Below are 27,255 nucleotides of genomic sequence, written 5' to 3' on the forward strand. Positions count from 1 at the left end.
CGTATAACCAGCTGGACAAGAGAACAGACTTACAGCCCGTGGGGACTGGAAAGAGAAAAAGAAAATGACCTCTGGTTAAAGATGACATAATTGGGGTGGGGGAGGGTGACTCCGTGGTGGAGCACTGGCCTAGCAAATAAGAAGCCCTGGGCACCATCCCAACACTGGCAAATAAATACATAAATAAATGTTAAATATACCAGGAGACTGCGAAGGAAAAGGAATTAAGAGAATTTAGTTAAGTAGCAGGTTATAATATCAATATTCAAAAAGTAATAATACCTGGAGCTGGGGAGACAGCTTAGTGGTTAAAAACACATACTGCTCTTACAGAGAATCGGAGTTTGGTTCCCAGCACCCACGCTCAGTGGCTTCCAGCTGCCTATAACTCCAGCTCCTGGGGAGCTGAGACTATCTTCCAACCTCCGTGGGTGTCTGCACTCACATACATATACCCACACACAGACTTGTTCATTTATGTCATTTATCTTAATAATTAATAATATTTATGTATATAAATAAACCCCTCCGAAAAGATACAATATAAAAAAAGACTTCTTTAGGATGGTAAAAATAAAAATGTTGTTCTGGGACTGTAAGATCATGCTGAGTATACCGAGTGAGAAGTGTCAAAACACAGAAAACATTGGCCTGTGGTACCAGCCTGTAGGTCCAACTACCCAGAGAACTGAGGCAGGAGGACTGAAGGCTCCAGGCCCACCTGGGCTGCAGGGTAAGACACTGACTCAAAAAGTAATACAGGCTACAGCTCGGTGGCAGCAGGCATAAAGCCCTAGGTTTAATCTTAGGGGGTAGAGGATGGTTAAGTAGGCCTGAATACACGGCAAGGCCCACAGTATCTCTGAGTGGGAAGACACGCCATCCTTTCTAGTGTGATGAAGCTAGCCATCCTTCCTAGTGTATGGACCTCAAAGGGAATGCCTGGGGACTGTCTCTCTGCATCCAGCTGACTGATTGTAAAGTCCATTAGAAGAACAATCAAGAACATCCAATGTCTCAATCCTCGGGACAGTCCCACAGAGACAGGAAGGCATCACCAAACGCTGCCCACTATGCATTATGGTGCTGGTACACAAAAGGGAAGCCAAACCCAGGAGGTACAGATCCCAAGGGACTGTGTCATATCAGTGAGGGGAGGTGGGCCTAATAGCTGGTGACACTAATGCCACTGGGCAAGTTCCTCACACCACACACCTGGGTAGTGACTCATCCTCAAACACACAAGACAAGAAGCCTTGTAAGCACTCTCAGAAACTGTGATCCTGCTGCTCCGAGATCTGGGAGGCTGCAAGCTTTTCCTAACACTGAGTCAAGGCTCGGCCGCAACACTGGGATGACTGGTATATTTAACAGCCGGGAAATGTCTGTCTTGGGAGGGTGCAAAGGGAAGTGGAACTGGGGGCTGCAGCCATGAGCGGGCGGAGGTCCCACCTCTGCAGCTACTGTGTGGATGACAGAGAGCTTCAGGGACAGACAAACAGAACACAGAACCGTACAGGGACAGCAGCCAAGAGAAAAAGATCAGTCCTTAAATATGTGTTGACCCAGCTCATAAGAAAAGAAGTGCATCTAAAACCACGCAAGACAGCGCCTGTTTGCCAGCCAGTGCAGAACTGAGTCTGTCAGCAAACACTCTTGTTGGGACACTTAGCAGCAGCATGTATGCTGTGAGCAGAAACTGATAGAGCTGTGGCCTGTGCTTGGTAATCGGGCGGCTAGAAAGGATGCTGGTGTGGATGGCCTGAGGTCACGCTGCATTCGCTTCGGTGGGAGTCAACATTCCAGCAAAAGCAAAAGAGATGCAAGTTCCAAAAAAATCAAAAAAAATATTTAAATACAAAACTAAAATATGAATTGTAAACATCCATCTGAGTTCATGTTCTGTTTTCTCTTCAAGAGATAAAGAGGCTGCCCCTATCCTGTACTGCTTTGGGGAGTACAGCCTCTGAGTCCCTAGCCTGTCCTGCTGGGGGAGCACAACCTCAGCTGTCTCAGTGACTGGCAATGCTGGCCCTCATTAAAGAGAGTCTGGAGACATCCCTGACTATAGGACAGGGGCCGGAAATGAGCCAGGTGGACCAGGAGCATCCTGTCACACCAGGAAGCGAGAAGCTAGCAAGACTAATGAGACTCAGAGCCCCTGCAGAGAGCTCATGAGGCAAGGATGGGATGAGGGCAGAAAGTGGCCATGACTGCAGTGGGTGACCTCCAAACCCTGCATCCACAGAGTCCGCGCAAGAGAAAGCCCATTCATTGGTCGCCTTTGGCAGTGTAAGACAAACACTAGTTTAAATGAACAAAAAACATCAGTTACTTCTCTCGCCTCTTCCGTGCAAATTGTATTTCCAGTAAAAGCAAAACAAGGGGACAATGAAGAGGTGAGCCTGTGAGTGTCCCCAGTCAGCAGGCAGTGTGCACCTGCATATATATAAATATGCAAATAACTTAGAAAGGAGGAAGTTTGCCTGGCTTCCACGGCAACCACGTGTCAGGCTGACCCATAGCTGAAGGGCTAGCTAGGGTGACACATCGTGGCAGAGTATATTGCTTATGGGGGTGGAGAGCACCAGGGTCCCATCAAAGACACCCTCTCCACCATACCTCACTTCTCAAAGGTGCCACGGCCTCCTGATAAAACTACCCAGGGAACCAAGCCTTCCGTAACTGGTATTGAGGGGCATTCGTGCAAACCAGAGAGTAAAAGCTCACAGCTGGGTATGAACAGGTCCACCCCATATCCAGGTCTACGAGGGAAGAGATACAAGGGACAAAAGGGGGAAAAAAGAGTATTCTACACAGTACATTGTCTTCACGCAGACGACAGGTGGTCTGGTGTTGCAGAAAGTGATCTGCAGGAAGAGAAGCCGGGACAAAGAGACCCAGAGTCAGGTTAAAAAGATTGATGGCTGCCATGGGCATGGAGTTTCTAATAAGTAGTCTAAAGTCACAGTGGCAATGGCTATGCCGTATGGTGAGTCCACTGAAAGCAATACTTTAGATGTGGAAATTATATGGTATACGACATATGGTAAATTATATGCCAATTGTAGCTCAAGTCGGGGAAGAGGGAGAACAGATGTTAAGCTGCTGTGTTGAACAGACCGTGGTCGAGTTCTGATTCGCCCAGGCTAATGTCATGAAGCTCTTGGGTTGTCTGATGACACTGGGCATTGTGGAGTTTTTTGTTTTGTTTTGTTTTGTTTTTAAAGGAGTGTTGGTAACACCAGGGGTTTTCTTGTGATTTGTTTTGTTCTGATGATATAAGTTGAAATATTTACTGATTAAATATCTAGGATTTGCTTGGGCATATCAGGTTGCTGTCATGCCTTGAGAAACCTGGGTTGGTGTGTGTGAAACTAGCCTATGGAAGAGCTCAGTAAAATCAGCAAACTGGATTGGTACTTTTGAGAGATGCCCTACCTTAGGGTCTGATTCAGTGCAGCTACCACCGGGGGCTGGTACCTGTGACGTTTAAACCCCAAGTAACCCCAACACCCACCTGCAGAGGCCCCGTCTCTCTAGACCCTTCTCATCAGGGACTGACTCCCCAGGCCTCTCACCAACTGTGTTGACCCAGGCCTGGTACTGTGTCTAGATGTGGATGCTGCCAGTGAAGACCACATAACCACGTAATCTCCAACTGTGGCAATGCTTAGGTGCTACTGCCCATGTCCTTAAGTAGCCACAAACCCAGGTACTAGAGAAGATGTCTCTTGCATGTTATCATTGCTTTGCCTTGCAGAGAGTCAGAGCCTGGCGTGGATGTGGCCTTTCTGGGGACCCGGGCTGGTCTTCTAAGAAGAAGCTTGTTCGTAGGCTCTGAGAAAGTCTCTGATAGGTGAGTCTTGCTGGGCACCCCGGGGCAGGGGACCTCTGGGAGGAAGGAACATGGCACAAGTCTTCGGTCCCTTTTGAGGCATGCAGAGCAGAGACGGTCTCAATTTGCTGTGCCCTGTGAATCCATTGCCGTAGACACCAGGAGAACAGTTGACTGATGGGTGCTGTCAGACCCCCATCCTTCCTCCCATCCACTCAAGGTCCCTCTCACTAAGTCCCAATGCCTTCAGCTACGGAGCTCCTCAGTGCCTCTCTCAGGACTCAGCGACAAGTCCACACACCCCGAGCAAGGTTGGAAGGCTTTCTAGGAAAACAGTTTTGGTGGGTTTTCCCTCTCCTTTCCTCTTTCCCTCCCCTACTTCCCAGAGAAGGGGGCTGAGAGGTAAAAGAGCTTCTAAAGGATGCCGTGGCAACACAAACAGGCGATCAAGGACTTTGGGAAGCTGGGAAGACAGACAGCTGCCTGGAGGGCCACAGGTGCACTGTGTGTGCCCATGATGCAATAAGCAATCTGGGGACTGTGAAACAACAGAGCTGCTTGCAGAGCAGGCAAACCACTCACTCAAATGTCAGTCCTCTACCTGGGAAATACCCACAGGTGCCACTTAATTTTGCACCCCACCCAGCTTCGCCCACTTCCTAGTCAGCTCTGGACCAGCCTCCCTCTGTAGGCTTTTGCGTGCTCGGGGAAAGCAAACCCATAATTAGCAAGGAAAAGCTTCTCCAAAAGGAGACTAATGTTGTACACCAAAACCTTTCAAAGTAACCATTTAGGGCAATCCGTGCCTCTTTACTGCAGTGATCGAATTGACTGTGGGATTTCCTCACTCAGATCTGCCAGTGAGCCCAACAAAAGAAATCATCTATACCCAAAGGAGGTGTACTTTGTTGCCAATACAGCTGCATGTACCCGCTGGGTACCAGCTCCGCCTCTGCTGCCCTGATGCTCCAGCATTTGCTTCTGGAAAGGCAGGAACTGCCTGGAGCAACTTAAGAGCTGCTAGCTCTTCATTCTCTTTTAGTGAGGGAACTTGAGACAGGTCTTGCCGTGGAGCTGACATAACTGAGAACCATGAACATCCTCTCTAGTCCTGGGAGCGCCAGGCTAACCTCTGCTAGGTGCAGGGGCTGTTTCCTACCTGCAACCCAGCCAGCACAGGATGCTGGTCTTAGCACAGCCAGGATGATCATATATGGCACTGGGGAAAGGGACAAACATCTTCCCAGATTTGAGTAGACATCAACCCTACTCTCACAGGAAGTTCCTGACCCCAGAAGATGAAGCCAGTATTTTCACCATGGACCACTTTCCACTGTGGTATCGGCAGGCCTCTGAGCAGCCCCCAGGCAGCTTTGTCTTCAATCTCCGCTGGGCAGAGGGACCAGGTAACCTACACCTCTGTGCTCTTCCCAAGAGTAGAAAGTGGGAGGCAGGGTGATATGGAAGAGAGGAAGACCCAGGGCTCCCTCCCTGCCTTCTCTCCTGACCCTGCAGCTCGGGACACGCCTGGTGCAGCACACAGAATGTAGGACTGTGTGTTCCCACCCCCACCTGGCCCTCAAGCTCCAGCATGGAGCAAAGGAAAGAGATTTGACCCGGAAGTCAACCAGTCTGACTCCTGGCCCACATTCCAGCTTTAAAGCTCCACAGCCTCAGAGGGCTTGCCCACGTGGCTCTTCTAGTCTCCCCTCCTCTCAGATTACCCAGAAGGCAGCTCCCAGGGCATAGGGGAGACAGCCAAGACCAGCCAGCAGACCCCTATAGGCCCAGGCCACCAGACAGGGAGAAGTAGCACCAAGCTGGGGACTCCAACTTCCAGCCCTGGTCACTCTGGAGGATGGCAAAAAAGAACGCCAAGACCTTCACTGGGTGTGAGGAAACTCAGATTCCTGAGAGCCTGTGGAGCCTTCTGTGCACCCTTAAACAATTAGTTACCCTTGAGGAAAGGGTCCAGAGAGGCTGGGAGTGTGTCCAAGACCCAGAAGTCTAAGCAGCAAGTATTGGTCAGGTTGCCACAGTGGGGCTGAGCCCAGTGCAGAGGGGCTGGAACTTGGACAGTACCCACTTGTGGTTGACTGAATGAGGTGGGCAAGGGGGCAAGAGGGCAAGAGGGCAAGGGCAGACATCTCAGAGATGACACTCTCCAGTGGTGTGTGTGTGTGTGTGTGTGTGTGTGTGTGTGTGTGTGTGTTGGCCTGCAGAGAAACACCACTGTGTGTCTGCCTGCGTGCACACATGGAGACACATGCACACGGTGGAGGGCTGCCCTGGGACTGTCAGCTTCAGGAGCCCAGGCTTTCCAGGGTTGTCCCACTAAGCAGAAAACAACAAGGGAGATCCTGCTCTATAACCCTAGTGTCCTTACTAGCTACTAAGCCTGTCACTCCACCTTGTGTAGCTCTCTCTGCCCACACACCAGTGTTAAATGTGCTGCACAAACATTTCCTTGCTGCAACCATGTGAGATACGTGCTGTTGCTCCTCTCTCTCTTCTTACATGGGGAGAGAGGAAGGCTCAGAGACACTCTGCGACTTGCTCAGGTTACACAGCAAGCTAGAGCCTGGTCCACCTCATTGAAGTCCAGGTAATTTTGACACCCCAGACATGGGGCAGGACACAGAGAAAGAAAAGACCCACAGAGGAGGTTCTCTGCAGCCAAACTGGAGGTCTTCCCAGGTTGCACACCTAAGGCAGAGAGGCGGCTCCTCCCACACGAAGGGCTCCCAAAGGACAAACACCCACAGACTCCATAGATGTTCCCTGGGTGAGACCCTGAGCCCCGCCCAGCCAGGGTGACAGGCTCCCCTCCTGCCTGCACTGTCACCAGAACTGCCTGCTGGCTGCTATGGAAGCTTTATGTGTCCACGAGGTAGGAGGGCAGGTGGGTGGGGAACGGAGCTGCCAGAAGAGAGGGAAGCTAGCAACCCAAAAGGGGACTGCTGAGGAGGGAGGGAGGGGGGGAGGGAGGGAGGCAGGAGCGCGCTCCCTTCCCACGCCCCTACACACTTGCTCAGCCCGAGCACATGCGTAAAGCCACGTGGACATTTCTGGGCCTCCTAGTCCTCCCCAAGAGAAAGAAAATAATTTCATTCCAATGGGGTCAGGGAGCTGCGAAGGCAGAGGCAGAGAGGGGTAACCTCCAGGCTAGCCTGAGCTCTGCTAGACTGACTGCTGCCCACTTGGGTTGTCCTGTAGCTGGAGCCTATACCACTTGCAGGTACACTTCAGTCTGCCAGCACAAGGACCTAGGCCTGGGCCTCTCCCACATGCCTCATCCTGGACTTGTTCACACAGGCCCTGTGTCATGTGACCATTGACACTAACGTTGAAATTCTCAAGATCCCCAGAGATTGACAGAGTGTTTCCCAAAAGTCTGTGCTAACTGGAAAGCTGGCTACAGAGCCAAAGACTCCACCAGGGGTTCCCTACGCTCATGTCTTATAGATGTTTCCAGAAACAAAGTGAGGCATCTGGTCTCTGTCTCCAGTCTGGTTCCTTTGGCTTTGCCGTGGCAAATTTCTGGAATAGAGAACAACTCGAGGAGTCCTATAGTCTGAGCACAGTTAGATTCTTGAGACGTGTTGAAGACAGCAGGGTATCAGGGGAAACCATAAGAACGCTTTCCGTATGAAACCATGCATGGCCCCAGTACAGAGGCACCCCTGCTCAGCAGTTTCCACGAGGCTTTGAGAGCTGGTTACCACAGGCAGTGTGACAGAACAGAACAGCACACAATCTTGGACTGCAGACAAGGGGCCTTTGGGAAGCTGACTCAAGGACATGGATGGACGGAAGCCAGAGGCCAGACAGCAGCCTACCAGAAAGCTGTTCTCATGTAGAGCTGAGACTACCCCCTGAACTTGTTCCCAGGATGGCCTGGTTCTTCTAAAGGAAGTGAAAGGCAACCCAGGTCTCCAGGAGCCTGGCAGAAAGTTCTAGAAGGGCAGGAATGGAAAAGGGAATCATCCTGGTGGCGAGTTGGGCACCACCAGCTAGGATCCATGAAGCCTTGTAGGTGTGTCACATATCATCCTGACTGCTGGGGTGGCTCCTCTGCTGTATCTGGCTCCTGAGCAGAACCATCACTGTCACTTTCTGTGACTCATAAAGACAAGGCAGGGTCACCCACCACCCAGGCCTGGGATGCCTACAGCCTTCCCTTTAATATAAAGTGCACTTATCGTCAACTCGATAGCATAGAGTCACCTGCCAAGAGGGCAGGGAACCCCAGCTTAAGAGTTGCCTTGGCCAGATTAGCCTCTTTATTGTTAGGTGTAGAAGGGCCTAGACTGCCAAGGATGGATCCATCCTTAGATAGGGAGTCCTGAGCTGTGTAAAGAAGCAGGCTGAGCATGAACCACGGGCTGATCTAGAAAGCAAACCTGTAGCCAGCATTACTCCATAACTCCTGCTTCCTGCTCCTGCCCTGCCTCCCCTCAGTGATGGAACTATGACCTGGAAGTGTACAATGAAATAAACCCTTTCCTTCCCAAGTTGCTTTTGGTTGTGGTGATTACCCCAGCAACAAAAACACAAACTGGGACAGAGCTTCTGATGGGTAAGGCACGTCAGAGGACAGGCCATGCCATGGTCCTGCGGCCACTGCAAGGGAGAGCTAATCAGGAGCAGCAGGCAGGCAGGATGGAGCAAAGTCCACGGGGTCGCTGTGGTGCTAGTGTCTCGGCTCAGGCCGGCAGAGGCTCAGGGTTGATCTGGCAGGCTCAGAGTTGTTCAGATGCAGGGATGGCAAGGGGCCGTTAGGTGGTGGACAGCTGTAACCCATGAGAGCCACAGGACCCTTCCTCCCACCTCAGCTATTCCGAGGATAGCTTATCCTGGCATTCCTATTTGCCCCGCATTCCAAGAGACAGGCTCAACACCCAACCCGCCTCTGCAGGCGCCGAGAATAACAATAATTCTCATTTTCCCAGATAGCCCAGGCAAGCCAGTGGCGGTAAGGGCCAGCACCGCAATAACCGTGACAGTGGACGGGAAAACGGCCATTGCAGCAGGTAAGTGCTGCCCTGAACTGCTCTGGTGGGAGCTTCTAGGTGACGTCACTGTGAAGGCTGGCAGGGTGGGGCTGGCTTAGCTAGAGCACCTGTCTATCTGGCCTGAGGCCATTTCATCCCCAGCACCACACACACACACACACACACACACACACACACACACACACACAGGAAGGAAGGAAGAATAAAGGTGCCCTGGATATAGGGACTCTAAATTTTCCAAAGAGAAATGCTGGAGGAAGGAAGTAGATGCTTATATCATTTTGTTTGTAAAATCATAAAACCAAAAAAAAAAAAAAAAGGTTTGTGGGGTAAAATGCAGCCCAGGGAGGTTAAGAGACCCGCTCAAGATCACACAGGACAGGAGCATTCTAGACCTCCACCCTGTCCCTGGGACACTACTTCCCTAAGACATTACCTTGAGCTCTAGACCTAAGTTTGTGACTCTGCACTTTTTACCTGGAATTTGGGGTGACCAGGGGAGAGCACATGATAGACAAAGAAACCGAGGCATGGATAAGTTACTTGTCCAAAGTCTCACGTAATAAAGGTAGATCCTGGATTCAGACCAGCTCTCTTTGACACCCAGAGTCAATCCTGTTGCCTGGTTTCTAAGAGAAGGAGAGCATCCAGTAGCCCTCATAAGCTTGGCCTGACTTGGCAGTTTCTTGGTGGCGAGGCCAGTCCACGGCATCTGTGTCTTGCTGTTTGAGCCTCTGTGATCATGCCCTCCGTGTTCCTCACAAAGCTCTGCAGCTCTGCAGTCCAGTGGTTACTCAACCTGGTGGAACTGGGGTGCCAAGCACTTGTCTCAGACCCAGGGGTCTGCAGGGGGGGGGGCAGTGGCCGGCAGAACCCTGGCCTCTTCCCAAGGCTGCAGGCATCTAGTAGGGAGGTACAAGGGGGGAAGGCCCATGTCTCCTCAAGGAGCATGTGTTACCCAGAGTCAGGGTTTCTGTGTAGTCTCCTCTGAGCTGAGGTAGGGGCAGGAGGCCCAATGACGTGTCCACCTCGGCATCTCTAGCATACTGTAAGATGCCTCCCTCCAGCCCTGTAGAGGCGATCGATGTATTACATTCCAGCAGCTCCCACAGCACAATTCTTCCAGAGCCCATGGCGTCCTAATCCCAGACCAGAAGTGGTGCCCACTTTTCTCCCTAAAATCCTCCTGTGGTTTAGTCCCTGCAGACCTGTAGCTACTGTGTTCTGCCTGAAGGTGGCCTTCTCAGCCCCTCTACCTTGAAGACCTAGCAAAGGAGAGGAGTGTGAGACCAGCCTGCCGGCTGTGCTTCCCCACACTCTCCAATTACCTGATATAATTTTTAACTCAGAGCTGAGTTAGAGCCAGGAGGGGTTGCCATAGAAACCATGTCCCAGTGCCTCGAGTTGAACTCCTTCAGACAGTCCCCGTGACGCTCAGGGTGCACGGTTGTGACAGGAAAAGCATGAGGCGCTGAAGACCCGATACTGTGAATTCATCTGCATCTCATTCCGTATCCTCCTTTCCCTGGTCCCTGGCACAACTTCCCTGATCCCGGGACCGGCTGGGACCTTCACCTCAAGGAGGAGTAGGTGGCGTGTGCTGTCTCTGGAAGCTGGGGCCTTGGGTACCCTCCAGAGCAGGCAACCATGGTGCACAGTGTCTAGGCAGGGACTGTGCCAAGCCTGTCCTGCTGTCTGGAGAGTCTTGAGACACATTACGGGTCCGGATAGACAGGACTGTTGCCCTCTGCGCGTCTCCTTCTATGAATTGGGCCTTTGGCTTCAGTAGCAATGTGTGTTGTGTTGCGCTGCTCCGTGCTGTCCTGTTCCTGCAGGGGGTTCAGGGGAGAACAGATGTGGCTCTGCTATAGAGACCAGAGGAGGGTGACCCCCGGCTCTGACCACACCTAGGAAGAGAGGCTCTCTGGCTTCATGGCTTTGTGTACCCTGGGGGTTCACGTCTCCCTGGGGGTCTGTTCCTGCCTTAGTGAGTTGCCATTCCAAGAAGGTTCCCAAGATGAAGGTTCCCTGTGAGTCTCTGAAGGCCAAGAGTTCAGAGCCACTGGGCTAGAGGCCAGTCCTGCGCTGGAGATGATGAGGCCGCAGGGAGCCGAGCTTGTCCTCCTGGGCTGGACCAGCAATCCAGAAGACAGGTTTTCTCTTCCCCTCTCTTCGGTGCTGTACCCCCAGCTTTCCAGTCCCTAATTCTAGCTTCCCACTGGCTGAAGCGGCATAATCATAAACCTACGTGTGGGGTACTTAGATAGCCAGTCCTAAAAGACCAAGGTGACAGGCATTAGCTCACTGAGACTCCAGCAACCCCGCCCCAACCCCGCACAGACCCCAGGGAATGTCTAACACAGTTGCTCACCTCTGCTGCACAAGCCTCGCTCTGCCCTGAGGCTCACACTTGTCGCTGCCAGGCAGGAACACGGACAGGTTTAAAATCCCAGCCCAGCCCTGCCCAGTGCCCATCACCCTTGTCCTGAGCCAATTCACACCCAGGATGCTGCTCCCATGTCCTTCCCAGCCCTGAGGTCCTGGGTATAGTGCAGGGAGGCCCATCTGTCACATAGAGCTCTCTGCATCAGGGTGACACAAATGGCTTGGCTACCTGGCACAGCAGAGAGACAGGGCACCACTCTCCCAATGCCCACATCCCGACTCCCACCCAATGAAGCAAGGAAATACATAGGAAAATAGTCTTTATTGGTCTTCTGAAACGACAAACCAGAAATATAATTTGCCTTTAAAAATCTTCTGTCTCAGGCTAAAGATATCACCAGTGACAACACCCTCCCTCCCCCAGGCCCTTAGAAAATCCCGGCTCTGGGATTGGCCCATCAGCCAAAAGAGGAAGGAAGACTGTGGCCCAGCCTAGAGGATCCTGTGATCCTGAAGAGCAGCCTGTGCTCTCTGTCTGCCAGCCAGAGAACAACCTTGAAGGCTCTCCTGAGACTCCCAGGACTCACCCCTTGCTAGTTGAGTAGGTGGCGGAGGACCAGAAGGAGGGCAGAGAGGCTGCCCTGCCGCCCTCATAGGTGTATTGTCAGTGCCTAAGTGTGTACCTGGCTACTACCAAGACCCTGCCCAGGGCAAGGCATCAGTCTGGCATCTCCTACAGAGGTATCCAGTCTCTAAGGAGGGGGCAGTTGAGAACAGAGGGCGGTGACCTTGAAGATGTGCACAGCCCAGAGGTAACAATCTCCATCCCAAATAGGACTGCGGCCATTGTATACCCTGGGTAGTCCAGGAGCAATCACACTCTCCCAGGAAACCAGGCAGAGCCCATGAGCCCCTGGGGAAGAAAGCCCCGTCACCCAGGACTCCGAACAGAATGTAGCCATCCTGTTCCTGTGCCTGCAGTCTGTTGGGGATGTGTTGAAGGCAGCCAGCTTTCTTAAGGACTTACTGCCTGACATCTGCTTTCCTTAAGGTGAGGAGACACCAGTCTCAGAGCACAGCCCAGACCCAGCCTTTGAGGTCACGAACAAAAGATGCAGTTGACAGAGGAGACAGGAGAAGCCAGGCTGTGGGAGTAGAAACTGCCGGGGTGTACCTGGAACCCAGCAGGGAGGAGACCCCAGGCATGCCCAGGGGTCTGCAGCTGAGCTCTCAGATGCATACACGCACACCTCTGGTAATCCTAGCAGGAGAGGTGCTGCGGTTGCCATGGCAATGGGCAATTCTTCCAGCTGCATACTTTGGCCCGATTTAAAGGGTCTCAAAGGATCCCTGTGTTATTGTTGAGGACCCAACCCCTGATGACATGGGAAGACTGTAGTCAGGAAGAGGGACTGTGGGCTCCAGGATCAGGGGATAGTGGGCCTCTGCCCCAAGTTCTCACGGTGTGTGTGTGTGTGTGTGTGTGTGTGTGTGTGTGTGAGAGAGAGAGAGAGAGAGAGAGAGAGAGAGACTTTGATCTGGGACCGTCATAGTGATGCGCTGTCTGACAGTGAATAAGGCCCTGTCTCTAAACCTCACACTAGAACAAAAAGTATGGACAGAATTCATAAACCTGGAGCAATAATGTCAGAGGGGTCTATAGCAAATAAAGGGACATAATGACATCCATCTAAGGGGGACATTATAGCCACTTTGGTTTTTCTAAGCTTTGGACCCAGATCACAGGGCCGGGGTGTTTACACGTTGGCACCAGCTGCTGAGAGCTGGACAAACTTCACACTGCAAGGACTTAAGAATGTCTTTCTGGCTTTGGGTCTCCTGTCCCTCCCTCCCAGGCCCTAATGCAGACTGGAGTGGGAATGAGCAGAGGTAGGGAGAGTCACCAGCTGTGGTGGCCCTGGGCAGGAGGGACGAGCCTGGTGCCCATGATGTCTCCAGTATGGGTTCTTTCCTCCCTGTGACCAGAAGCCTCAGATCAGAGAGGCTCAGGGCTTCCAAAGTCAAGAGGCTCAGAGTCGGCCTTCCATAGGAATCTTTGGCCCCAGGGAAGCTTCTGGGAAGCTTGGAAAGAGATTGGGGACCAGGGAGCTGAGGGAGGCAGTACCAGTGTCAGACTGAGACAGGACCTGTGATGGAGGGAAGGGCAGCCCTTTTGGTAGCAGTCCCATGGAGTCTCCTTGCTGTCCTACCTGGGCCAGACAGACAGCTCTCATGCCACAGAAGAGATCTGCTTCTGATCTTCATGCTCACCCTCGGGGTCCCCCATCAGCGGCTGGCGCTTCTTGAGCTCCCGGTGGTACTTGGCCATGAGGGAAGCATAGATGCAGCCGTACGCGGCAGCCACTACCATCATGATGCAGACGATGCCACACACGACCCCGGCGATGATCACTGTGCCGATGGCTCGCCGCACACTCACGGGCCGGTACCTCTGCTTCTGAGGGCAGGCCGTGCTGGCCTCGGGCTCAGGCTCAGCCCCGGGCTTAGGTTTAGGAGGCTCTGGGCTAGCCTTGGTGCATGGGGGCCCTGGAGCATCCAGCCCGGCGGAGTTGTTCTCATCCTCGAGCTGGGAACAGTAGTTAAACATCTCCATGGGGACCGCACGCATGTCCTTCCCCCTCAGCTCCTTGGGTAGGGTACAGGCAAGCTGGTCCAGGCGCCCCCCTGTATCCAGGTGGAAACAACGAGGAGGTGAACAAAACATCTAGAACTGGGGTGCCCTCAAATTGGAAGGCACAAAAGGTACAGTCCTGCCAGTAATGTAGTCAGTCCTGGTTACGGATGAGGAAGAGCAGGCAGGAACTAGCACCAGTACACTAGGGGCTATGATGGCTGTGTCGCAGAGGAGGCTGCCACTGCTGCCAAAGCCATTGAAAATGGACGTTACTGTTACTTTTATTACCCAGAGACTCCCCCAGCCGTCTCATTCAAGCCTGTCTCTCCAAGGTCACCCTGACCTTCAGCCACAGCTGGGGGCATGCTCAGGACATGGATTTGGTACATTCAGTCATGACCCTGCCCAGACCATGCATCTGCTTCTCTGCCTAAAACCTGAGTGCTTGCTGATGTCCTGAACACTTGCCACTGTTGTCAACACAAGCCTTGGCCTGTGTCGCTTCTCAGAAAGAGAATGAAAGCAAAAGCCACAGCCTCATCTGCTCCACCACACAGGGTTTTGGTGGCCTGTGAATACCCAGAGGCGGGCATGGTATCTTCGTGGGTCTGTCAGGTGTACCAGCACAGGGATATTTATGGAGCAAATCCTGGAGATACAGGAGACTAGAGTTGATTATGGTGTTTAGGTAGGCCACCAAACCACCCTCACGACACTGGGCATACCAGACAGGGCTGAGGACAAGTATCAGTACCTAGCTGGGCAAGGTAAGAGAGCTAGCTCCCTCTCCCAGCCCAGAGGCCTCAAGTACAATCTCACAAAGATGCCATCTTAGCCTAGGATGCTCAGGATGCTAATGGAGACATCCAGTCTGGTCTTTTGTTTTGCTTTCTAAGGAGTACACGGTTGGAGACTGGGTCTGTGAAACTGGCTCCTGCCTGCTAAGGGTAAGGATGTGCCCTGTAACCATGGCCGCCTTTGGTTAGACTGGCAGAGAGCCTAGGAGTGAGAAGGGAGTGACCTCATTTTCCTAGGCTAGAGATCCGAGGTTAAATCCTGGATGTGTTGTCACATGAAAATTATTTAACTAGAGTATTGAATTATGTCTGAATCTCCGGATTCTTAGCTGCTAAGTGAGGATATCTATCTCAATTAGCTGCCTGGGAGATTAAAATAGATAATGTGCATGAAAAGGTATCTGTAAACTGGCAGCTAGACAACAGCATTAATCACTTCTCCACTTACAAAATCAGCATCCTCAGAATGACTAACATCTCAAAGCACTTTATAGTTTGTAAAGTGTTCTTAATTAATGCATTTGAGTAGCGTGGAAATACTGAGTTAGTGGCTGGGTAGGAAATGGCTGAGGTCAGGGTGAGGGAAAGCATTGTGTTATTTCCAGAATTCTGGTGCTGATTTGTTAATTCCGCATACACCAAACAGCTGCCTCGTGCTGGGCACGGACTGTGTCTTCCTGGGTGCTCTTGAGTTATGAATACCAATGAGCAAGTGCGGGAGAGAATCAGTGTTCCCCTGTGCACTTCCTTTCTGCTGGGCACTTTTCAAACCACCTCATACGCATTGCCCTTTTTAATTCTCACAATTGGCCTTTCTCCCTTTGACAGATATACCACAGAGATGTTGATTAATGTCTCAAGATCACACAGCTAGGAGGTGGCAGGGCCAAAATTCAAACAAGACCTGGCCCTTTCGGCACTGTACTTGTTTCCCCCCTCCCATTCCATCCCATCTCCTCTTTTCTTATTTATTCGTCTAGTTATTTGTTTTTAGACACAGTCTCTTGTAGTCCAGGTGGGCCCTTGAACTCCTGATCCTGCTTCCACCGCCCAAGTGCTGGGATTACGGGTGTGAGCCTGGCTAAGCATCCGTTTGATCAACTCACGTGTTCATTGTAGAACTTTCTCAGCTTAAAGAAAGAGGAAGCTGGAAAGATGGCTCAGCAGGTAAGAGTACTTGCTGTTCTTTTGAGGAGACAGTTCAATTCCCAGCACCTACTTTAGCTCCAGGGGACACCCTCTTCTGGCCTTGAGGGCACTGCATGCATATGATGTGTGTAATACACTAGGGTACACACACATGCATACACATTAAGTAAATAGATAAAGCTTTTAAAAGTTAGGGGAGAAATCAGGGGTGTAGCCTCCCAGAGTTTAGGTTCAACCTAGAATACAAAGTGAATTCCAAGCCTGAGCCAAGAGGCCGGCTCTGGCCTAACAGTAAAGAGCGTCGGAGATAGCACAGTGGGTAGAACCACGTGCTGGCAATCCTGATGGCCTGAGTTCCATCTCTGGAGCCTACCTGTGGAAGGAGAGAGCCAACTCCTAAAGCTGTCCTCTGATTATCACACGCTTTCTGTGGCGTGTGCGCACGCACCTGCGCTCAAGCAGCCGTGTGCAAATAAATAAATAAATAAGCTTTTAAAAAAGAAGGATAAGAAGGCAAAATTGAAACCATTCATCTGCTTAAGTTTTCTGTCAGAATTTCTTGGGACTGGAAGCTAGTATCACCTTCAGAGGGAAATACTTACGTCTGTGGGTTTCAGTTACATGCCACACTCATGTAAGAGGCAGATGACCTTATTATTCCCAGGAAGGGAAGTGTTCCTCTTCCTGTCCCTCCAGGGAAGCCCAGGGGCATACGGGTTGGGTAGAGAGCATAGGAAAAGCATCTGTGTCTTTAAGTTCCCATATGAAATTTCCCTAAGAAAGGGGAGGCGAAGGCTCAGAGCACCCTTAAAGAGTCTTAATGGCATTGATGAGAGGCACCAGGCCGCCACTGACTGCAGGAAGTGGCGAGGTTTGGGGTGGGGGCTGTGGCTCTCCTTCCCCTGCCCCCATCCCAGCTCCCCTCTTGCCTGTGGGGTGGTAGGACTCACCTCTGTAGGAGAACCACTCCAGCCAGTGTTTGAACTCTCGAAGGTTGCAGTCACACTCCCACGGGTTGTCCCCAACCTGAAGCAGCTGCAGGCTTGCCAGGGGCTCGAACGTGAGCCGGTCCAGGCTCTGCAGACGATTGGAGCGGAGGGACAAGGACCGCAGAGCCAGGAGCCCATCAAAAAGCCCCAGGGGCAGCTGGGCCAAGCCGTTGATAGACAGATCCAGATGTCGGAGGAGCGGGGAATGCTGGAGCAGGTCCCTGTCCAGGGTCCTGATGCTGTTGTTCCGAAGCTGGAGCTCGGTCAGATTGACCAGGTCCTCGAAAATGGACCGGGGGAGCTGGTCTAGAAAGTTGTTGGACAGGTCCAGCCGCTGCAGGTTGGACAGGTTGGCGAATGCCCAGCTTGGCAGGGCACTCAGCTTATTGTTCAGGAGCAAAAGGCTTTGGGTGGCAGCGGGCACATCCGGGGGTACAGTGGTGAGGCCCAGGCCACTGCAGTCCACCTCCAAGCTGCGACTGTCACACGTGCAGGAGAAGGGGCAGGCGGGGAGCACCTCCACAGCACACAGAGCAATCCAGCAGGTGATCCCTAGGGAGGAGTCAGGAGGAGAGAGTAACAGGCTTGGACTGTCCTGCCTCAGTTTCCCTCTTCCCAGCTCATGCCCAAATGCCTTCCTGGCCTCGTCTCCTTGGGCACAAGCTACAGTCAGTTCACAGGTATTCATTGACCACCACACAGGAAGGCGAGACACTCACGTTAAACATGAGTGACACCACACTGTGACCAAAAAGTCACCTGTTGTCAGTGGAGTAGCGGAAGACAAACCATGCAGGCTCTCAGTTCCTGCTCACAGCTCTACCGCTAGGTGTCACAGAACTTAGATGTCCTAATGTGCCCACTGTTTATAAAATACAAATTTTTAGAATACCAGGGAAACTTTTCAAATTCTGTGGCCACCACGAGCCTGGGTCCTTCTCCTGGGGACCTCATCCCCACCTGAAGCCACGGAACATTGTGATAACACACAGTAAAGCACACAGCTTACAATACTAGAAGAAGTCTGACCAGCAGTGGCTCAGTCTGCACTTGAACTCTGAAGCTGCCAGGCCCATCCTGTCCTTCCAGCCTTAGAGGGCAAGCTAGCATTTCTGGGTGGATCAAATAACAGGATTCCTGCCCTGTCCTGTTTTTTTCCCAAGACCCTTCTGAGTAGAATATATGGGTCCAGCCTGGAGACAGCTGCTGGGAGTGAACCCCAGAAAGCAGCCCTTTCTGACAGTGACCCTGTAGTCAGTCCCACTGCCTCAAGTGCCAGAGAGGCCCGCCTGTTCGGGGACCCGGGAGAATAAGCTCACACAGTTCTGTGAGTCCTGAGGACAACCTCCAGATGGAGAACTGAGGAGGTCCAAAGCCGGTCGCCTCCCAGCTGGCCCTGCTGAATGGCCAGCAGCCAACCCAGCCAGGGCAACAAGATGAGACAGTCTCCCGTCTGTCTGGTGGGTGTCTGCTCATCTAAAGTCCCAGAGGACAGAGAGTTTGAGGGAGGACAAGATGACACTCTCCCTGCCCTTTCTTGTGGGATTAATGACAGTGAAGGATATGCTGTGAGACCGACACCTGAGCTACTTGGTTCTCGGTGGAAAAATGAGCACAACTTACACAGTCACCTGGAGACCTCTCTCTGCTGCCTGAGCCTGAAATGACCTCCAACCCCTCTGAGACCATCTACAGGGTTAGCCTGCCTCATAACACGCACATACACACACACACACACACACACACGCATACACGCATGCACACACGCATGCATGCACAAACTCACGCATGCACATGCATGTGCACAGGAGAGAGAAACCAATGAGTAGAGGAGACAGGAGGGAAGGATAGGGGACAGTGGGGGGGGGAGAATAAAGGAGAGGCGGGGAAGAGGGGAGAGAGAGAGAGGAGGAAGGAAGCCGAACCCTTAAGGACAGACAGCAGTGAGAGTCACACTCCATGTGGGCTTTCTCCATGGAGAAAGTAGCAGCTGGATAGGGAGAAAACAACCCCCCAACCCCTCACTTCCACCCCCACCCCATCACCAAATTCAGACTTGCACCAAAGCTCTAGTGAGAAGAAAGCCTAACCCTGCACTGAGAGGTGTCAGAGTGATCCCGGGTTGAAAGGGATCTGAAGCCCTGGATCCGCCATTCACCTGGTGAATAATTCAGACCGCTCCCTGACAGGGCAGCTGGCCCGAAGGCCACGGGAGGTCAGGCAATGTCCCTTCGGCCATTTCTCACTTCTTACTGTGTAGCCGTGGGCAAACCAGCCACGGCTGACCTTGTCCCTTTGAAGAGAATGTTCCCAGACAAGGCTGCTTTCACTAGCACCAAGTTACCTCAGTGTTCTGTGTGTAGAGAGAGAGCGATGGATCCAGTTCCTGTGATCCTTTCTCCCACTGCTGCACCCTAAGAACTCCCTAGTGTGTCTACAGAGCTGGGAACTCTGCAGCATGCAGATCCCCCTGGGGCCTCTGGCTTCATCCGGCAGACAAGATGGCCGAGGCCAAGGTAGCGTTCTTATAACCGAGTATGGCTGGCACTGTGACCATAGTGGGGCTGATTTCTCCACACCTCCTATGCACACTGCAGCTGGGTGACTCTCTTACAGGACTCTTAGCTTGTGACTTCGAGGGACGGAGAGACGCATGGGGCAGAGCCAGCTGCTCAGCCTCTGTCTCCCAGCCTCTAGAAAGCACTCTGCAGGGACTGTCTTTACTTCACAAGGGTATGAGTCTGGGCCTCCAAAGCAAAGCTGCGGGCATCCAGGAAGGTCAGAGATGGTGTTGTCACCCTGTCAGATACACCCCCACCCCCACTCCCCTGCTGAGTGCATACTCACAGGAGACCTGCCTCCACTGCAGGAGAAGCTTGCTCCTCTGCTCTGGGCCACTGCCTGGTGCCAACATGGTGAAACTCACACGCTCTGCAGCTCTGGAGAGAGTCCCTCAGCATGCACCACTTGTCAGTCCTGAGAGAGAGAGAGAGAGAGAGAGAGAGAGAGAGAGAGAGAGAGAGAGAGAGATGGGTGGAGCGAAGCATTGAGAGCCCGTTCCAGCCCAGGGGTCAGGGACAAGGCCTCGGTGTCTCTTTACATACTTCGCCCCTCTCCTGTTGCCCCTGGTGCTCTATAAGGAAGGGTCAAGAGGATCAAACAAGATATTTACCTGTAGAAGTAGGCTGGAAGGTACAAGTACTGCCAGCTGAACCCCTCCTCAGCCCCCTACACCCCCTGTCTTTCCCTCCCTCCCCTGAGGCCCCTTTACACTCTGGTGAGCTTTAAAAATTATTCCCTTGCAATAGTGCTTCCTCCCCCCCCCCCACCCGGGGTTGCCACACCACAGGGGAGAAAATGAAGGCACTCTCTCCTAAGTAAATAAGTGAGACCCCAGCTCCCCCCTGTGCCCCTCCACCTAGATGCATCAGCCCTGGCATTCCCCCAGTGCCCAGCTTACCATAGCTGTGGGGAGGCAGAGGCCAGGCCCTTCCCTTTGTAGCTGCTGCTGCTGACAGGTGGGGTGTGAGCCGCTGCCCCGCCCCCCTGCTTCCGGGCCCACTATCACCTTGAGGGGAATTACAGGCTTGGTCTTCCGCCAGCTAGCCGATCTATAACTGTCACAGCTCAGGGGTTCCTGCTCTTCTGCTGCTGTCCCAGGAGACACAGAGACCTAGAGGAGAGGGTAAAATGGCTAGCAGTAGGCCAAGCAGAAGAGGCCAAGTGGGCTACTTACTTTTTCTAGGGTTTTCCACAACCCAGTGTTTCCCCTAAAGGGGCCCGAGGCCTCCTTAGCACCCTGTGAGATGTGAGTAAGAGCTATGAGGTGGCGAGCCAGAGCCTGCACCCTGCCAGCCTCCTCCTCCTCCTCCCAGGAAAGGGTCAGACAGAGGAGGCTGTGGTATACCCCAGCTCCCTTTTAGGACCCAAAGGGCACCGTTCTCTGGGACCACTCCTCCCAGGATAGCTGCAGGTTTCCACCTTCCGTGGCTCCTGTAGAGTTCCGGTTGCAGCTCTCATGATTCTGTCTTGTTCGGGAGCTCCCAGCCGATAGATAGCGGAGCCGACACTGAGGTGAGCCGTGAGCGGAGCTGACACCGAGGTGAGCCCAGGCAGCCTCGCCAGGTTCCCCTCAGGCTCAGAGAAGGCTCCCATGGCATCCCAGGCCCCATCCGGACCCCCATTTAATCCGTGTTTTGTTGTTTGAACTGAAGCTGACTGGGAACCTGTTGTGTAGATCAGGCTGGCTTCAAATTCTCAGAGATCCCCCTGTCTCTGCCTCCCAAGTGCTGGGATCAAAGGCGTGTGCCACCACACCCAGCTGCATTCTCCGTTCTCTAACCTCCACTGCATGCCACCCTAGTGATCTTCAGGAAGCCACCAAGGTGACCTGTACCGCTGTGACCTTTGTGGCCCTCAGATACTCTGCCCGGCTCTCCCGGCAACGGCAGCTTGCTCAGGAATTCAGTACCGACTGCCAGCCTTGACCTCCCCCCTCCACTTCCCAGTTAGGAGGTAACCGCTTGCAAAGGGTCCGGCCGGGTTTGTGCGCCGTAACTGGGCATGGCTATAACTCAGCACAGTTGCAGGCTGAGGACAGAAGCCACGTGGGCAGGCCCCGGATCTTAGTGGTTACAGTGGCTTTGCTTCCATTCTCCTGGGACTCTCCTGGCTCAGAATCACAGGCAAAGAATCTCTGGGTTCAGATCCATGTCCCCCCATCTCCTTCTGATACACTGCTTAAACTCTGCCCCAGCTCCCCAACCCTAAAAGTGAGAACCTGGTGATCAGTGGGTTGAAACAGTTGGCATGAGTGACATCACATAAGGAACATCGGCAAAGGCCCAGCTGGCCCTCAGACTGTGGTGGGTTTCTTCACCATCAAGGGAGGCCAATTCCACGGATGCCTGAGCCTGTTGCGGGCTGTGACCAGTCACAGGTCTTTACTCCATGTCATGTTCACCATGTTCTTGTTCTATATATCTCTGCCCCCTTACATGTAATGCCCACACAGACCTGCCATCTCAGACAGCAGTCTCTTGCTGTGAAACACCCCCGCCCCCATCCCTGACCTTCAAAACATCAGCCAAACCACAGTCACACTACCTGTTAAATAGCAAGCAGGCTCCAGCCACCCAAATGCACAGCTATCTAACCAGCTCGCCAAGGTTACGTGGTCAGTCAGGATGGGTCACAGGCTTCTGAGTCAGGCTGGTTACCCACTTCCTGATGGCTGTCACCCTGCAGGGGCCCTGGTGGGGAAACACGTGTGTGTGTGTGTGTGCACAGAGCTCCTAGACACAGCCAGGAAGCAGAATGCGGTAGGCGCATACAAAGACATGCAACTGAGTGCATCATAACACATGTGCTTGCACACATGCACTCCCACACCCAAGTAGCTAGGCATGTACGTAGGCTCACGCATGCACACCCACACAGGTGCACATGCCTAGCATTCCAGCACCACTTAGATGCCATCATTCAGGCAGCAAAGGGATGCCTCAGAGTCCCCGCATAGCCCCAGCAGGAAGGCCCAGGGCACTTCCAACCTGCAAGGAAGATCTGCCGAGACCCCCACCCCACGAGGCAGCCTTAAAGCCAGGCCCGTCTTTTTTATTGTTGTTGCTGTTCAGGCCCAGGGATGAATGAAGGCCCAGGCCAGCTTCTGCTCCCATGCCTGTGCCCTCCCTCCCTCCCTCCCACAGGGCGACAGGCCATGGACGAGCCTCCGTCAGGTTGTCCTCCACCTGAAGTTCCACCAAGGCTCTTCCTCCCATGTTGCCCCCTCAGAGCCCCCGAGCTGGTGATGCCCAGGGGCCCTGAGGCAACGGTGCGGCCTAGGGTGTTGGTTGTCTACTGAAGTAACAGAAAGGACTCTGGTGGCCGAGATCCTCTGGAGAAAAGAGGCCAGGAGTCTAGAAGCTACCCCCACTCTGCCTAGGTAGCTGACCTGTCTCCTCTGATGGATGTCAGTGCTATCCTGAGCCTTGGAGGGATGTGGGGGGAGGGGCCCTTCCTAGCCTTTCCACCCCAAGTCCACTCACACACACACACACACCTCCCAGCAAAAGACCCTTCTGGCCCTGAACCGCAGAGACTCCTCAGGAAAGGGGTGACCTACATTGGGAGGCAGAGGACAGCTGCAGCAGCAGGCACTGGCCAACTGCTGGAATAAATTAACACTCTGTGGGAGTGGGGGGCAGAGTGAAGTTGGAGGTCCTACTTGAAGGAAAGAAATGGTCCTCACCCCTCCCCCACCCCCGCCCCCACCCCACCCCCATCCTCAGGACCTGCACCCAACACTAACCTGTGTTTTACCTTATTCCCCTGCCACCCAAACAGAACAAAGGGTCAAGGCTGGGCTGGGCAGGATCCCAGAGTCAGGCTGGAGAATGGCGCAGGCAAGCTAGGATTAACCAGCCTTTGAAGCACCAAATCATAAACATGCAGTTTTGACTCTGATGGGCTAATAAGATCAGCTAGCCTGGAACCTTTCAGAAATGCTAAATCCCAGGTCCCACACACATAACAAAATCCCTGGCAGCTGGGGGACATATTCAAGATTGAGAGGTATCGGCCAGCAGACTCAGCCAGGGCCTAACACTACCCAGAAGGTCATGCTGGTACAGCGCTAGGTCAGGCAACTGGGGACAGCATAGGCTGCACACAGTTATCCTAGAGAAGCTGTGACAGAAAAATAAGTCCAGGGCTCACCCAGAACATTAATTAACCTTGCCTAAGGCAGGCCAAGACAAGGGCACCAACCCGAGGGCCTCCTACAAGCCCGTGACGTGGGGACAAGTTGATGGCCACAGACAAAGGACTACCCAGTGTTGTGTTCTTGATCCTTACACAGTTCAGTAAGGCTAGAGTCATTGTCAGCATCACAGGGAAACTGAGGCCTGGAAAAGATTAGGCAAATGGAAGAATACCAATTGGACCTGTTTCCTGCCCACAAAATTTCCGACCCGGTTGCCCTCACAAGTTCCTGCCTCAGTCCTATCCCTCAGGTAAAAGCTGATTCAGAAACAGACACACAGCCCTCATCCATACAGAACTGTACGGTGTATAAGGCATCTCCCCATCACCCTCTGACCAGCCTTTCCTTTCCCCATCCCACCCATAGGTTGGAAGAAATCCAGAAATCCCCTCCGGGCTGGGATCTGGGGGATGTGGTGGGGAAGTTGGGGCGTGGAGGGTTGGAGCTGCAGACAGGTGAGGCAGGGGAGAGGGCGGCCAGAGCCTTCACGTGTTCCCGCTAACCCAATGGCTGCTGTACCCACGACTGATAGGACGTGGAAGCCATTTCCCCTGCAACCCCAGCTTGAAGCATCCAGCCAGGCTTGCTTGCAGAAAATTGAGGTTAGGATGACAGAGTGCACCTTCCCTCCAATTTCTCCCATAGATGTAGGCCTACTATGTGGGCTCACACGCCACTAAAGACAAAAAAAAAAAAAAAAAAAAAACCCTCACCCCAGACCTGGAATCCACAGAGTCCTCTGAGCTCCTTCTTAGTACCCCTCAAATCAAGTATTTACAACATGCAGCAGGGAGTGCCCTCAGCTCTGTGCTTGTCTTCCCAGTCTGCCTCTCCAGGGTCGAGGCTCCTGCATCCCCCCCCCCTCTCTGTACCTACAGAGAGGAAGCAGAAAGGGCTCCGGATGCTCGACCCGATTTGTTCTTCAGGGACGCTCAAGGCTAGTGAGTGGCCCGCAGGTCATCCTGTCCCATCTCAGAGGACTTCCAGGGAGTCTGGACCTCTGGTCTAGGCACCTGGAATTCCTGGTAGCCCAGAACACGGGAAACTGAACCGTCCCCGAGCTGATGTCACCTGTCCGGCCATGAGGCCCTTCTAGAAAATACCCCCACATCTGTCCCCTATCAGTCACCCCTAAACACATACTATCCCATGAAGCAGTTTTGAAACCCCTTCTGCTGAGAACAGCCTTCCTCCGGGTTCCTCTCGGTACAGCGTCTTCTCCCAACAGCCTCTTGAGCCACTTTCCTTGTCAAATTCTCCCTGCCTCTGACAGAAGCCTTGGAAAGCAGAGTGGGAAGGGAACCCAACACACACGGGCTTGCTCTGTGAAGCTGAAGAAGCCATTGAGGGCCCGGGAGACTCCCACCATTCAACTGCCTCCCAGGGCAGGCGCCAAGAAAGATCACTCACCCCACGCCCAAGCTCCATCCTGGCTCCCCGCTCTCCCCAACCTCGTACACACAATCACCCATCCGAGCTCCTTCCTTTGCCACCCACCTGACTAAAGCAAGAAGACCCTGGCTCTGGGTCTTGGCACTTGAAAAATGAGAATAGGGTAAGCTTGTCCTGAGTGCAGACATATCCTCTAGCCAAACCTCAAAGAACACAGTTTGGGGGGCTTAAGAAGCCCCCTCTTTGCCTGCCCGGCTCGGTTTTCCGTCTCCCTCTTCTGGCAGAGCCGGAGCCCTCCTGCAGTGGGAAGGTGGGGGTGGGAGCGCTGGGCTCTTCTTGGCAGCTTGGGAGCTGATGTTGGATTTCCCTACCAGCTGGACTTCCCCCGCCCAGTGCCACATGCTGGCTCCTTCCCCTCCCCCCACCTGCTGTAGTTATCTAAGCTGTGGGCCTGTCAATCTGAGTCACACAAGGCAATGCCCAACAAACCCTGGCAGCCTGGTGCCAGCATCCCCACCACCACCCTGGAATGCAGACAGCTGGGGGTGGGAGGCAGAGCAACCAATCAGAGCCCAGTCCTAGACCTGCCGGCCATACAGGAATTTGAACTGCAGATTCCTGGGCAGAATCCAGCGTTATGAAATGGGCCTGGGGCTCCTGAAGAACCAATGTCCTGCTCCTCCGAGTCGGGCATCCGTGCCCATGTGAGCCAGGCAAGCAGGTGAATGTGACCTCGCTGTGCGCTGCGCCCTACACTAAGTGTCCAGTGCTCTTTCCGAAGGCAGCTGGCCCACCTGCTGCAAAGGCCATTCTGCAGTGATGGACTGCCTAAGCATCTCAGGTTCCTGGCTTGCCTGGCCGTCCAGTGTGCTAAAATCAAGGCCTGGGTTTGTAAGGAAGAGCTACCAGACACCCCTCCTTCACTCCCAGCCACACCCCCACCAGGGAGGCTCTGTCAGGACTGCAAAGACTATTCCAACTAGGAAGGGCTCCTTTGCACCCTTGTCCAAGGACAGCTACACCCAAAGGCCAGCAAGCCCAGCGAGAGCAACTGGTCAAAAGATCCAGCCCTTGCCTCCTCGATCCGTGGGTCCGCCACCTTCCACCCCCCACTCAAGCCTCTCAGAATGCCAGCCTGTTTCCAACACCCAAGCTGTCTCCCCCTCCCATAGCTGCCGCTCCTCCCGCTGCAGGGACATTTCCATGTTACCCGGGGCCATCATGTGGCACCAGCACTGCTCTCCTCCCTGTCCCCTCCTCCATACCCCCTCCTTAGCAGAATGCACCGCTATGGCCCCAGCACTGAGGAGTCAGAGTTCCTAATGCTCTGGACCTTGGCGTTGCCCAGGTATCTGGTCCTAAGTGGTTCCCCCACCCCACCTCAGCAACTGCCCTGGGAAGAAAGCCCTGCTAATCGTGCAGGGACAGGTGGTCCCTAGTTCCCATACCCAAGCCTTTTGCGCCAACCCCATTCTCTCCCAGAAGCTGCTCACAACTCACCTTTTTGCACTGGGACCTGATGCTCAGACCAGGTAGCTGGACACGGGCAGCTTGGCAGGCAGAACGCCGGGATGTCCGGTCTGATTCAGGGCAGCGGGAGACTGGGCAGCGCCTGTGAAGGAGGCGGACCCGCAGGCTGAGCTGCCGCTGCCGGGGAGGGGGCTGCAGGGTCAGCGACAAACTGAAGCGAAAGAGGGAGGGCGGGAGGAAGACAGACCGAAGAGGGGGAGAGGCAGAAGGATCAGAGCGCGCGTGCTCAACAGCAAGCAAGCGGAGGGAGGAGAGCGCGCAGCAGAGGGACAGCTGGGGCGCATCTGCGATGGCGGGCGCGCGCACCGGCCTCCGAAGCTCTGTGGCAGCAGGAGTGCGTTTGTGGGTGAATCTCCGCTGTCCCCGACTAGAGGTACCCTTGTCTCCTCTCACCTCCCAGCAATTCTGCAAGAGGCCATCTCTGTTTGGAAGGCAGGACCTTCCAAGGGGTACAGGACCCAGACCACAGCCCCGCCGACTGTCTTGGATCTTAAACCCGCTGGAACACTGGGTCTGTCGCCAGTGTCAGACCCCAGCTGTGACAAGGAAAAGCCAGCTCCGTAAAGACTGAGCTCTCTTGCAAGAGGAGCGCTGAGGGTCTTCAGAGATGTCAAGGCATCAGAGCGCCCTTTAGACAAGAGGCTGGGTCTCTAGATGTGATCACCCTTGGCCAGGACTGTTTGGGAGAGAGGAGCTGCCAGAGCAGGCAGCTGCAACCCGGAGGACCAGGTGCCCAACGAGCAGACCATGTGCCTCGGTGCCCAC

At 53.6% G+C, this 27,255-nt stretch overlaps 2 protein-coding genes across 6 annotated transcripts in view; one reads left to right on the forward strand and one right to left on the reverse strand.

Annotated features, from left to right (window-relative positions):
• Positions 1 to 27,255, forward strand: part of Cacna2d4 (calcium voltage-gated channel auxiliary subunit alpha2delta 4) — a 120,333-nt gene that overhangs the window by 66,497 nt on the left and 26,581 nt on the right. For all 3 annotated transcript variants that reach the window (XM_052174698.1, XM_052174699.1, XM_052174700.1), the window contains 3 exons: positions 3,764 to 3,859; positions 5,117 to 5,244; positions 8,791 to 8,871. In XM_052174698.1, the coding sequence (XP_052030658.1) occupies positions 3,764 to 3,859; positions 5,117 to 5,244; positions 8,791 to 8,871 (305 nt within the window). The remainder of the gene's footprint in view (positions 1 to 3,763; positions 3,860 to 5,116; positions 5,245 to 8,790; positions 8,872 to 27,255) is intronic.
• On the reverse strand, positions 11,542 to 26,648 carry Lrtm2 (leucine rich repeats and transmembrane domains 2). Of its 3 annotated transcripts, XM_052174701.1 has the most exons (6): positions 26,461 to 26,648; positions 21,915 to 22,060; positions 20,269 to 20,481; positions 19,656 to 19,784; positions 16,770 to 17,360; positions 11,542 to 13,923 (listed from the first exon to the last, which is right to left on the reverse strand). In XM_052174701.1, exons 4-6 carry the CDS (start codon positions 19,720 to 19,722, stop codon positions 13,469 to 13,471), a joined length of 1,113 nt encoding a protein of 370 aa, XP_052030661.1. In that variant the 5' UTR covers positions 19,723 to 19,784; positions 20,269 to 20,481; positions 21,915 to 22,060; positions 26,461 to 26,648; the 3' UTR covers positions 11,542 to 13,468. The 3 variants fall into 3 exon arrangements, with proteins under 3 accessions (XP_052030661.1, XP_052030662.1, XP_052030663.1); XM_052174702.1 differs by lacking the exon at positions 21,915 to 22,060; XM_052174703.1 differs by lacking the exons at positions 20,269 to 20,481; positions 21,915 to 22,060; positions 26,461 to 26,648 and adding an exon at positions 19,981 to 20,038.

Source organism: Apodemus sylvaticus, chromosome 2 (assembly GCF_947179515.1).
Source record: "Apodemus sylvaticus chromosome 2, mApoSyl1.1, whole genome shotgun sequence".
NCBI lineage: Eukaryota > Metazoa > Chordata > Mammalia > Rodentia > Muridae > Apodemus > Apodemus sylvaticus.

Bases quoted from the DNA above. Each gene is read 5' to 3' on its own strand.
- Lrtm2 (XM_052174702.1), bottom strand. From the start codon at position 19,722: ATGTTGGCACCAGGCAGTGGCCCAGAGCAGAGGAGCAAGCTTCTCCTG. The intron at 17,361-19,655 runs GTGAGTATGCAC...ACTCCTCCCTAG, and splicing joins GCAGTGGAGGCAGGTCTCCT to GGATCACCTGCTGGATTGCT. The intron at 13,924-16,769 runs GTGAGTCCTACC...ACCTGGATACAG, and splicing joins GGAGTGGTTCTCCTACAGAG to GGGGGCGCCTGGACCAGCTT.